This window comes from Pongo pygmaeus, chromosome 9 (genome assembly GCF_028885625.2).
Source record: "Pongo pygmaeus isolate AG05252 chromosome 9, NHGRI_mPonPyg2-v2.0_pri, whole genome shotgun sequence".
Lineage (NCBI taxonomy): Eukaryota > Metazoa > Chordata > Mammalia > Primates > Hominidae > Pongo > Pongo pygmaeus.
This window is the reverse complement of record NC_072382.2, coordinates 46,880,508-46,893,920: the sequence shown is the minus strand read 5'-3', so window position 1 is coordinate 46,893,920 and position 13,413 is coordinate 46,880,508. Positions and strand designations below refer to the sequence as shown.

Genomic DNA, 13,413 nt, shown 5'->3' with positions numbered 1-13,413 from the left:
GGAGGGCTTAATTTTGGGAAATTGAAGTGCTATAATAAAAAAAGAAAATAATAAAACCCCATCAGCACATATCCCTAGACAGCTGCCAGTGGAGAGTTGAAATAAGGAGTGTATTTGCATGGGTACCCTTATACTTTTTGGAGGAGGGCTCTTAAATATCTGTGGGTGACTGTTGCTGAGACAGGACATCAAAGGGCTTCTTCAGGAATGGAGCTAAATTGTCCTTTAGTTCTTTGAGAGGGAGCCCAGCCCCCAACCCAGAGGATTAAGGAGGGCAGCAGCCTGCTTTTGCCTCCCAGGGCTCTCACTCCCCACTCTCTTTCCAAGGTGCTTTCCTCATCCCATACCTGATGATGCTGGCTCTGGCTGGATTACCCATCTTCTTCTTGGAGGTGTCGCTGGGCCAGTTTGCCAGCCAGGGGCCAGTGTCTGTGTGGAAGGCCATCCCAGCTCTACAAGGTGAGTCCAGCCTGCTGCTCAGCCTCCTCAGGCCCTTTCTTACTCTGTCCCCTCTGGCACCATGCAGCCCCAGGGAGGGAGACCTGCCTTTGTGGTTAATAGAACTAACTCTTTCCTTCCTTTATTTGATCCTTCTGAATAATGGCCCAAGATCACCTCTGGCATTGTTAAGTTCCCAGCAGAATGCCTTCATATCCCTGGTAGACATACAGTCCACTCTGTTATTAGTGCATCCATTCTGTACAAGAGAGCCTAGACCTAGGTCCCCACCCTATGCCCAACTCTAAGAATTCCATAGCATTTAAGATGGAATGAACCCCTGGAATTTTTGCTTCTGCAGGCTGTGGAGTCGCGATGCTGATCATCTCTGTCCTAATAGCCATATACTACAATGTGATTATTTGCTATACACTTTTCTACCTGTTTGCCTCCTTTGTGTCTGTATTACCCTGGGGCTCCTGCAACAACCCTTGGAATACGCCAGAATGCAAAGATAAAACCAAACTTTTATTAGGTAAGTTTGGAAATATCTGCTTTAGGTGTGTGTATTCTAAACTATCCATTTATTCAGCAAAATAATTGAACATATGTTATGCATGCTAGGACCTATACTAGGTTCTGGGAACACAGAGATTACATCAAACTATCAAATATACTTAATTCTAACATTTAAGGAGCTCCTCGCCCAGAGGAGGGTGTAATCAAATTTTTGTTTGCTTATGAATAGCTGAAATCTTTGTTAAAAATGCTGGTTCACAGGCCCACAAGATAGACTGATTTATAGATTTGGTTGGGTTCAGAAAATTTGCATTTTAACAAGTCGTTGTAGAATCTTATTTTGTTTTATAGTGTTTCTTAGACTAGCAGCATTACCTGGATGATGGTTAGAAGCCCCGCCCTAGCCTTTCTGAATGAGATTTGCATTTTAACTAGGTTCTCAGGTGACTTATCTGCATGGTACAATTTGAAAAGTGATGGTCTAATTCCTAGAGTCCAGGAGAGCGATCCTGGGGCCAGACTTCACAAGATACTGCTCAGTGCATGAGGTGAATATGAGAGTGGACCCTTAGACCACTCTGATAAAAATGTAGTGTCTAGAAGATGGCAAGCTAATGGGGAGTCAGGGAGTGTTCCTGGAAGATGTTTCAGATGTGAAATAGATTGGGACTTGAGGCCTTGGCGGAAAGTGTCAGCTTCTTGGGTCAAGGGCAAGAGAGTGAATGTGAGGAGAAGTAGGGCAGCTATGTCAGAAAGTCTTTCGGTCTATATCTCTGTCACTGACTGCATGTATGTCTGGGTCAAGTAACTTCTCTCTGGATCTGTTTTCCTTCTCTAAAAAATAGAAATAAAAATGTTCTTCCTCTACCTACCTTATGGGGATTGCTGTAAGGAGAAAAGAAATGAGGGGTGTGATACAGTTGCAGAAGTATATAACGCCACAAATAAAAGGTGCTAGTAGCAGTCACTTTGGAAGCTCTGGTCATTTTAAAGGGAACCTAGAAACAAGTAGTTTCTTCTTTCTCCAGTAGATCTGTTAATTCTCCTCAGCTAGGTCTGTGCCGAGACCAGCTTCCTGTGATCTCTGTATGATTGGCTCTTAGTGTTGCCCTCCAAAACCAGCTTTTTTCATGATGGAACTAGGACATTATTTAACCCTTCAAGTATATTAAGCGCAAAAAGATGAATTCTTCCCTCTTGCAGACCCAGAGAGATGCCATTCTTTTCTGCATTTTCTGCCATGAACATGTGTTTATTTTATAGACTCTCTCTCTGTCTCTCTCTCTGTCTCTCTCTCTCTCTCTCTCTCTGTGTGTGTGTGTGTTTAAAGCAGGCTGAGCATGTTGACTGGATCAGGCACATGGGTGGAGGCGCAAGAGGCACAGAAGCCCCTGTCCCTGGCTTCCAGTCTGGCTCACCATCGCCTGGGAGACATGAAAGGTAGAGCAAAGATATGACACAGCTCAGCTCCTACTCATCTGGTACAAACCATTAAAACGATGCAAGCTCTGAGCACGAGGAGACAATGTACATTTTTCACGCTGATGGTTTCCTGCGAGTATGTGACCAGGCTGAGCAGATCCTATCTCATTCTTACTCAGTGTTTTAATTTTTTTTTTTTTTTTTTTTGGTGAAAAGAAAAACAAGGTGTCAATCCACACTCTTTCTTTGTGCAGCCCCTCCATCTGTCATTTTCTGTGTTATCAGCACATGAGTGTGTTCTGTTCCTGGGGCCAGGCTATCCCTTGCAGGGGTATTGGTCCTTTGGAATTCTGGGGTGACTTAGAAAAGTTGATGGTGGCCTGACTCGCAGAGCCCCACTGCTCTGCTGGACAAATCAGGAGTCTAGACAACAGATATTCCCAGGCTGTTCCCCAAATGGTCATATTGAGCAAGGCTTCCTTAAGAGATGGATAAACTCTTTCCCCAGCATTTCCCACCAATTTCCTTCCAGTCTCACCTTCTGTCTCACAACCCCATAACTACCCACACCCTGTGACTGCTGGGCAAAAGGACTCATCCCAGGAGAGAGGGGCTGCATGGCTAGCTATTGTGACCTTCATGTGCAGCTTGGAGCTGCCCCATGACACTCTCAGTGCTGCAAGGGATACATTCCACGGGATACCAGGCAACCATACCCACTCCAGCCCCAGAGGAAAGCCCTGGATCTGTGGGTGGGGAGAGGCAGCGTTTGCCACATCTTTCTCTGATGCAGGTTGTAAGAGAGGCTGCCGTCTTTAGGGTGACTCAACTCTCCAAGTATCTGTAATGGAGAATGACTAGTCTGCGCCCTGTCAAGTGAGACCAGCGGCTTTACTTGAAAATAGGAGCTAGCTGGGTCACGTAAAATAGGAACAACATAAATACCATTTCTATTTCCGGAATGGCTTCATTTTCATTACAACTTTAATTAAATGATTCCTTTTCTCCCTGGTCTTTCATGTGCTTTCATTTATTAATAATTGCCCGAGTAAAGAGAATCCCATTCCACAGCTTCCAATTTAGCACGATCATTATCGCTGTTCTTTGTTCGGGGTTGCTGGGCCGCAGAGCTCTCTGATGAGATGGCCCATCATTCCCTCGCCGGTGGACCCGAAGACGCCGGGCGCTGGGAAGCATGCTCCTGCCGCCCGGTGGTGGGAGGGGATATTGCAGGAGGCTTGGGGCTGCGGAGCGAGCGAGTGGGGAGCCTGGGAACCCTGCTGCATTGCTGCAGGAACGGTGACCTTGTGCTGCTGCGGCGGCAGTGATCTACAGACATCCAGAGACGCTTGCTAGTGAGGCTGCCTGCGTGCTTCACAATTGCAACTTGGGAATCGAGAGATTTGGTGTTTGCCCTCGTGTTAGTGATCTCTCCAGTCTTGGGTGGACGTAATGTTTGGCAGGAGGGCTAGAAATAACTTATGTGCTTATTTACAGAACAGAGATGTGGAGTGTTCTTTAATTGTCTTCATTCATGTCACTGCTGGGGGAAACAAAAGCTTTCCTGGTAAATATTTGATAGTGATTAGGTGGGAATCCTCCTGAAACTCTGTTATTTGATTAAAGAAGATACGTTGAATAGGAAGATATTTTTAGGCCCTGAAGTGGAGATTCTCAACCAGGGGAGATTTTGCAGGGGACAATTGGCAACGTTCAGAGACATTTTTGGTTGTTGCAGCTGGGTGGGCTCCTGGCATTTAGTAGGTGGAAGCCAGGGATTTTGCTAAATATTGTGCAATGCACAGGACGGTCCCACAGCCAAGAATTATTAAAGCTGTCCTTGCAGGGTTAACAAGAATTCTAGACAGAAGTATTGTTATAATCAGCATTAATCAGGCTGTGCTTTGACTCACTTCCCTGAAACCAAAAATTGAGTAACACTACGTACATTTGCGTCTGCATTTTTCCTATAGATGAGATTTCTGATGTTAGAATCATAAGGCTTTTGTTTAAGAATTGCTTAAGCAGATCCTGAATTCCAGCAAAACAGCTGATGCCAACCAGTTTAAAGTCTCCTACCAGCTTTAAGCAGGGGCTCATGCCTGTAATCCCAGCACTTTGGGAAGCCAAGGTAGATGGATCACTTGAGGCCAGGAATTCAAGACCATCCTGGGCAACATGGCAAAACCCTGTCTCTACTAAAAATACAAGAATTAGCTGGAAGTGTTGGCACACACCTGTAATCCCAGCTACTTTGGAGGCTGAGACATGAGAATCACTTGAACCCTGGAGGTAGAGGTTGCAGTGAGCAGAGATTGTGCCATTGCACCCCAGCCTGGGTGACACAGTGAGACTGTCTCAAAAACCAAAAAACAAACAAATGAAAAAAGGTTCCCACAGAGGAACTGAATCAGTGTGAGAATACATTTCTTCATCTCTCTGTCCCAGGACTTCACCCTGCACTCTTCAACCTACTCCAAAACCCTAGCTCCAAACTCTTTGTGGAGATGGATTTGAGGTTTCCTATCTCCTTGTTTAGTGGCTCTTAGGATTAAACCTTTCTCTGCTGCAACGCAGGAAACGCTATTTGCTTCCTGCGAGTATATGACCAGGCTGAGCAGATCCTATCTCATTCTTACCCAGTGGTTTATTTGTTTATTTATTTTGGTGAAAAAAAAAAAAAAACCAAGGTGTCAATCCCCACTCTTTCTTTGTGCAGCCCCTCCATCTGTCATTCTCTGTGTTATCAGCACATGAGCGTGTTCTGTTCCTGGGGCCAGGCTGTCCCTTGCAGGGGTATTGGTCCTTTGGAATTCTAGGGTGACTTAAAAAAGTCCTTTTCTCTTAATTAAACCTCTTTCTCTGCTGCAATGCAGTGTCTTGGTGATGTATTGACTCACTGTGCCTGTTGGGCAATGGACCTATTGCGGTTACTTTATCTGACCCCAAATGCCATTAATACAGCTATTGAGAAACCTTGGTCTAAAGAACTACTGAAAGGGAAGGGATTCTTATTATTGTTTCCATTTTTACCCAACATTCTAAGAAACTCTGCAGTATGTATGGGAAGCGGTAGGCAATTTATGGCAGGCAAGTGGCCTTGTGGGAGATGATGCTGAAGACTAGAGATACTCTCTCCAGTAAAAGCTATAACAATGATGATTGAATTATGGCTAAAATTTATTGAGTGCCAGCTATGTGTCAGGCATTGTGGGAAGATTTTTAATTTGTGATCTGTCTTCGTTTAGTCCTTACTGCAACCCTGAACAACTATGACCAGAAAATGGAGGCTTGGACAAATGGAACTCATTCAAGCTCTCAGGAGTAGTGGAACGCCTGAACTCACATTCTTGCCCACTATGCTCTTCCACAGAGAACATAAAATGGGAGTCCATGCACCAGATCAAGCCTGCTTCTTAAAATTATTTATTTATTTTAGAGAAAGGGTCTCATTCGGTTGCCCAGGCTGGAGTGCAGTGGTGCAATCACAGCTCACTGCAACCTTGAACTCCTGGGCTTAAGCAATCCTCCTCCCTCAGCCTCCTGAGTAGTTAGGACTGTAGATGTGCAGTACTGCACCTGGCTAATTTTTAAAATGTTTTGTACAGATAGGGGTCTCGTTATGTTGCCTAGGCTGGTCTTGAGGTCTTGCGGTCAAGCCATCCTCCTGCCTTGGCTTCCCAAACCATTGGGATTATAGGTATGAGCCACCCTGCCCAGCCACTTTTTGTTATTGTTGCTCCTGGTATTTAAAGACAATTTTAACACATTCAATATTTTTAAATGGAGATATTTCATGTAAGTTTATAGATTTTCTGCATCTTTTGCCGCAACATCTGGAAAAGCTTGGCACTGATTGGCTGGAGTGCTCTCTGGTTGGCCACTGTCCCCACTTCTCTCTATTATTTTCTAATTTTATGCCTCCCTCATTTGTGTCATCATCCTGGCTTCTGTAGGTGTTTGAATTTATAATCCCTGCTCCCTATTCACATTGGAGTGCCTAAGTCATTGACTCCAAAGAGAGAGCTTGTTTACATCTTGTCTTGATGTATGACCTTGGCTAGCCACTGCATCCCTCTGTGCCCCAGTTTTCCTTATCTGTAACATAGAGATAATAACAGTACCTTCTCATAGGGGGTGGTGTGAGACTTAAATTAGTCAATGCATGTAAAGTACTTAAAACAGTGCCGTAAACTTGGTAACTGCCATATAAGTGTAAGTTGTTATTGTTACTATGTGCTCCTTTGCAAAATAATGTCCTTTGGGATTAGTCCTGGTGGATTCTTTATTTAAGGTATTTGTCAGTTTATCTGTATTTTAAAGAGAGGCATTGTAAAATGGTCAGAAAGACTTCAGATTCTTCCTATTTAAAATGACAATAATAATATATACCTCCTGGGTTTTATGAGGATTTCATGAGATAATCATTAAAGTGTTCAACACAGAGCCTGACATACTAAGACTGACATGGTTAATTTCCTTTCTCCATCCCTGCCTAGATCAGGCCTTCTCAACCTTGGTACCACTGATGTTTTGGACTAAATAATTCTTTTTTTTTTTTTTTTTAAGAGACAGGGTCTTGCTTCATCACCCAGGCTGGGAATGCAGTGGCATGATCATGTCTCACTGCAGCCTTGCATTTCTGGGCTCAAGCAATCCTCCTGCCTCAGCCTCCCAAGTATTTAGGACTACAGGTGTGTGCCATCATGCCTGGCTAAAGGACTGAACAATTCTTTGTTGTGGGGGGCTGTCCTGTGCATTGTAGGATATTTAGTATTAGCATCCCTGGCCTCTACTTATTAGATACCAGTAAGCACCAGGTCCCCAAGCTGTGACAACTAAAAATGTCTCCAGACTTGCCAAATGTTTCCTGGAGAGAAGACTCATCCCCAGTTGAGCACCACACTGTTAGGTCCTGTCTCAGGATCCCCGGTAGATGGTGTGGTTGCTGCCTCTGCTTACCCACATGAGAGTAGAAAGTACACAGCACGTGTATCCTAGAGTACTTACTAAATGTGGTGCCAGGCAGTGGGTCCAAGGTGAACTTCTTAGAAAGCCTTCTGTAGCAGTACCCTTCAGGAGGTCTGCTTATTTTCTAATTAAATTCCTTTCAGCAACTTATTTATTTTCTGCAGAGTCATAAGGATCTGAGTTTGAATCCTGATTCTCTTCCTCATAAGCTGTGTGGCTTCAGTAGAGTTACCTACCTCTTTAAGCCTGTTTCCTTATTTTGAAAATGGAAGATTATAGTACCTCCTGCATAGGCTGTTGTGAGGATTAAATGAGATAAAGCATGCAAAATACTTGCCTACCACATAAAGAGTGCTCTGTAAATGCCTTTGTCATCAGTACAAGGTGCGGTTGTGGGGACTGGGGGCTCTGATGGAGAAAACATAATTCTTGGGTTCTTTTCTTAATATATCTGGCTTTGCCCAGTTAATACTTTCCTGAAGTTATTCTCCAATATTTGCAAATGTTTTTGGCATTTGTTTTTAAACTGCTGCAGAGAGACACATCTCTGTTTTCTGTACAGATTTCACTGTGTTTCTATTCTGTTGTCTCCTAAACAGATTCCTGTGTTATCAGTGACCATCCCAAAATACAGATCAAGAACTCGACTTTCTGCATGACCGCTTATCCCAACTTGACAATGGTTAATTTCACCAGCCAGGCCAATAAGACATTTGTCAGTGGAAGTGAAGAGTATTTCAAGTAAGATGACTTTCTTTTTCCTTTTTTACCTTCTAAGAGAAACACAGTGAATTAATAAATATTCAATTTACAGACCAGAGGTGTGGGTAGCCCAAGGGATGAAATCAGAGAGGAAGGTTTTTTCCCTGGTTTGGCTTCCAAGAGCAGATTGTTGTGTCTTGTGAACCTGGAAAGCAGAGCTGGATGAATGACAGTAGTAGGAGCAGAATCAGTGCGGCTATAATTCATGATGCTGATGAAAATCCCGTTTCAAAACCTTGATCCAGTGTGATCTAAGTGGACTGTCAGTTAACCAGATTATTTTTTCTTCCATCTGCACTTGGCTTCAGGGAAGACAGACAAAAAGAAAAGAAGTCATGTTCAAAGCTTTAGTGTAAATAAGAACAAATTCATTTTTTTCCTTTTTTTACAGCTTTGCCTTAGTTTTGTACTTTTTAATATCAGTATTGCTAGACATTGGAGATTGAGGTTCAGCGATACTTGAAGATCCTTAGCTACCATTGGAAGATTTAGTGAAGTTCATAAAATTATTTTTTTCTTTTCTTTCTTTTTTTTTTCTGAGATGGAGTCTCACTCTGTTGCCCAGGCTGGAGTGCAGTGGCGCGATCTTGGCTCACTGCAACCTCTGCCTCCGGGTTCAGGTTATTCTCCTGCCTCAGCCTCCTGAGTAGCTGGGACTACAGGCATGTGCCACCATGCCTGGCTAATTTTTTATACTTTTAGTAGAGATGGGGTTTCACCGTGTTAGCCAGGATGGCCTCGATCTCCTGACCTTGTGATCTACTAGCCTCTGCCTCCCAAAGTGCTGGGATTACAGGCGTGAGCCACTGCACCCAGCCATGAAATTATATCTTAAGGGAGATAAATGTAGACAGAGTTCATCATAGGGTACATAAAGAGTGTTCTCTAGCTAAACTTTAATTCAGGGGTTGTAAATTCAAATGCACTCGGGCATGGCAGGAATATAAATGAGTAAAGTGAAAATAAGTGAGATGATAGGGAGGGGTGGGGACTGTGGCAAACCAAAGAGGCTGCCTGTCGCATGTAAGGGAGGCCACTGGTGCCCAGCTCCTCTGATCACTGCCTTGTGAAAATGTGGGGCAGTGCTGCCAGAGCTTCTATTTTACAATAAAAGATGGAACTAAAGTCTGGCTTTTTATGGGATCTCTCCTGTTTTAAATGGCAGCAAAATAATTCAAATAGAACATGGGGATCAAACAAAATGCATAAATCAATGAGCCTTCAGTTTGTGGCTTTCACTTAGATGATAACAAATGGTTGTTAATACCATGACTCTTCTCCCAATTGTCATTATTTCCTACTCCTGGTTTTCTTTCCTGTAGACTCAGGGTGTACATAGTTGTTCCTTGCAGAACAGAAGGGAGAGTTACCTAATTGATTAAATAGTCCCCTTTGACCATAACTACCATGGGGTATTAGGGTGGACCTTTAATTCTCCCTGAGCACTGAGCAACTGAGTCTGACCTGATAGTATGATGAAATCTGAAAGACTGCCAAAAGCAGGTTTGCAAATCATTTTCCAGTACACTTAATCCATGCAGTCAGGTGTACTAGAAAGTGATTTGCAAACCTGCTTTTGGTGGCCTTTACTAATCCTCTGGGGCCAGTCTTGATTTCTAAGAAGAAATGTCATCAGGAGTTTCTTGGGACTTGTTTGAGGTCCTACAGTTGAAGCATGGAGCAGTTGAGATGGCTAAGTCGTGGAATTGTTGACTATATGGTTTACTTATTTTGGGGATGGGACATGGGGAAGGTCCTTTTCCTTGCTTGGCAAATATGGTCCTCAGGGTTTTGCCTTGGAACCAAGTTTAGTTCCAGCCTTGGTTTTCCCTAGTCAACTCTGAGCCCAGGTTGTGCCAGGGTTTGGGCCTGAAAGAGGCTCTGTCTGCACAGAGTTGGCCATCACTGTTATGAAAAGCATGTCTATGTGTTGCCAAACAGCCTCTCAAGCTAGCTGGCTGGACCAGGAGTGGGGCTGCTGCCTACATTTCCTTCAGCAGGTCAGAACGCTCTGGGCCATCATTCCTACAGTCCTGCAGAGCCTGGATGCTGGCTTGCCTTTCCTTTAGGTCACAGAAAAACATCAACTTACAAACACAGCAGTTTCACAGAGGATGTATGCCTAGATGGTTGCGGAGTAGAAAGAATTGTCTGAATCTGTTATCAGGCACTGTCCCTGAAGCTGCCTCCTGTCCTCAGGGGTGAGGCTGCCCTGCTAGCCATTTGGCCAGGCAGGCCACGATGTCTTCATTATCTATACGAGTTGCCAGCAGCAGCTACAGCTGACCAGTGGCCTCTTCTGTTGGCAGCTGCTCATCTGTCTTAGAATGTTTTGCTTGAGCAAAAAAAAAAAAAAGAATGTTTTGCTTGAGCAAGGTCTAGGCAGGCCCCGCTTTTATAATTAAGCCAACCTCAGCCTCAGGACATGCCCACACAACTTGAACTACACTCCAGGGCCACATTTTTCATCATTTAGCATATGCAGTTTCCACTATGTACTAATTTTTAAAATTAAAAATCACACAAATACTACCAGAATAAATTCTCATAAAAGAGTAGAGCAATACAGAAAACACACAAAAGTCACCCTTGATGGTTCAGAGTTTCTGTTGCACTTCTCCTGGGGATGTGCTAGTGACAATGGAACTGACAGCCTCATCCTGAAGCCTGCCCAGGGCCATGAGCAGCCTCCCAGCACATAATCAAGAGCACAGTAAATCCAGCTGGAGTCTCTGCAGATGGCTGTGGGCAAGATCCCAGACCAGCAAATTCCCCACAGCCTGATGTGATTAGGTTTCCGATGGTGGGGCGGGTGGAGGATGCTGGGGTTTTGTGCAAGGCTCCTGGCTTTACTGGAGGCTTAAAGCCTGCTGCCTGTCACCTCCCTCTCTCCTTCTTTCTGTCACTTCCCCTATCCCTCCCTCCAATTCTCAGGTACTTTGTGCTGAAGATTTCTGCAGGGATTGAATATCCTGGCGAGATCAGGTGGCCACTAGCTTTCTGCCTCTTCCTGGCTTGGGTCATTGTGTATGCATCGTTGGCTAAAGGAATCAAGACTTCAGGAAAAGTAAGCACTTGGATTTATCTAAGTAAGAGAAAGCTGTGCGACACCCAGGGGTGGTTGCTTTGGGGAGCAGGCAGAGTGCTGGAAAGAGAGTCAGGAGCTGTGGATGCTAATTCTGACTTTGCCCTGGAGCAGCTGAGGGGCTGTGGGCAAGTGACTTCACTTTCATCTGCAAAATGGGGATAATAACACCTTTCTTGCAGGGCTGTTTTAAGGGTTAAATGAGACACATATATACAGAGCTCCCAAGGGATGGTGGGGGTACTCTGATTAGGATTTCCTTCCTTTCCTGTCAGGGGCTGCCACTCATTCAGCAGAAGGAACCTCCCTGATATCATTCAGTCACTTTCTCTAAACTCCAAAATTTGTGCTGCTGGCTTTTTGCCTCTTGATCTGGCTGCCAAGTTAGTTATTGCTTCTGCCAAGAAGCTGGCTGAAGATCAAAACTGTGTAGTAGATTCCCTCTCCTCACTCCCGGCCACCATGTTCGTGGCCTTCCTTGCCTTTCTTTCAACTCTAAGCTTGACACTCTTCTACCCCATGTGCCCCTAGCACTAAAGGAAGATGGTCCTGTCCATGGAATTTTGGCTGAGCAATTACTTGGTAAGGGTCACTTAGTGATTGATTGGCTGGGCCCTTTGGAGATGGTGAAACTCCCACCCAAGCCCAGTTCTAAGCCACAGAAAGAGAGGAGCCCATCGAACCTCAGGCCACAGTGGGCATTGTTGTAGGGACCAGAGTAACATTTCTTCATCTCCTTGCAGCCTTAGAAAAACCTACTGAAGGCTGGGTGCGGTGGCTCAGGCCTGTAATCCCAGCACTTTGGGAGGCTGAGGCGGGTGGATCATTTGAAGCCTGGAGTTCGAGACCACCTTGGCCAACATGGTGAAACCCCATCTCTACGAAAAATACAAAAATTAGCTGGGCATGGTGGGGGGCACCTGTAGTCCCTGCTACTTGGGAGGCTGAGGCAGGAGAATCACTTGAACCCGGGAGGCAGAGATTGCGGTGAGCCAAGATGGCATCACTGCACTTCAGTCTGGGTGACAGAGTGAGACCCTGTCCCGCCTGACACACACACACACACACACACACACAAAAGAAAAACCTACTGAAGAGTTAACCAGTTATTCTGATAACATGCAATAATATTTAATTGCCCCAGGAGGTATTTGCATGTTTTAGGATGAAACAAAAATGTCTTTAAGGCTCAAGGAATGAGGATGTAATGAGGGATTCTGAGACCATAGGTTGTGGAGTTGAGATTTGGTTTGATTATCCAGGCCAAAGATTTCTGCGATTATGTTACAATCAACCAACTTCTGAAAGATTGGGTCTCATCGGGAGGGTAGTCAGTGCCATCTTTCACCCCCAGGCGTGCTTTGCATCCCCCATTAGGCACGTAATCCCAGCACCTATTAGCCACATAGACCAAACTGTCTTCTGCCTGGGGACATGGACATTTTTTGATTATGGCTCTTATTAGTGCTTGCTTTTCATGTCATCTAGTTCCACAGGGACTTGAGTGGTGGATTCTGGCAGGTTTGTCAGAGTTACCTGAGGCAGGTGGTATGCCTTAAATCACAGAGTGTGGGGAGAATCAGGCCAGCTAGAGAGAACAAGCCCAGGAGTGAGGAGACCTGGGCCCTTGTCCTTGGGGACTTCTCATGGTGTTTGCTGTGTAGGGATATCTCTACTTGGGTGGTGAAACATGGCTGAGCTTCTGATTTTGCTCTTAGCTTTAATTTTTTTTTTTTTTGGCCAATAAATGAAAAGCACGTTTTCCTAGCTATTTTAGAAGTCCTCAGTTTCCTCATTTCTAAGGTGAGGGTAATTGGACTGGGTGATGTCTAAGGTCCTCTAATTCTAAGATTATTCTGTCGGAACACTTGCTGGGTTAGCTGGAGGTTTCGGGGCGCTTCTACTCTGTGACCTAAGTTTTCCCTTCTGTAAAATGAGAACTGGGATTCAGTGACCCCTGAGGAACCTGCTGGCTCTGAGTGAGTACCATGAGACTGGATTGATTGTTTTTCTAAGGTTACAGGGAGATGGGAAATGTTAACTTGACCCTTATGACAATACCCAGCATGGCCTGAGGTTTCCTGGACCCCTCACCTTCTGTGGCTTGGAGCTGAGCTTGGGTGGGAATTTCATCATCTCCAAAGGGCCCAGCCAAGCAATTGCTCAGCGAAACTAGCCAAGTATATACTCAATCAAAATCCCATGGGCAAGACTGT

At 44.8% G+C, this 13,413-nt stretch overlaps 1 protein-coding gene across 1 annotated transcript in view; it reads left to right on the top strand.

Moving 5' to 3' along the window:
* The first annotated feature begins 350 nt into the window (after positions 1-350).
* Positions 351-13,413, top strand: part of LOC129007858 (sodium- and chloride-dependent glycine transporter 2-like) — a 46,636-nt gene continuing 33,573 nt past the window's right edge. The window contains exons 1-4 of the mRNA XM_054439167.2: positions 351-459; positions 800-973; positions 7,950-8,091; positions 11,047-11,179. Coding sequence (XP_054295142.1) covers positions 351-459; positions 800-973; positions 7,950-8,091; positions 11,047-11,179 — 558 coding nt within the window. The remainder of the gene's footprint in view (positions 460-799; positions 974-7,949; positions 8,092-11,046; positions 11,180-13,413) is intronic.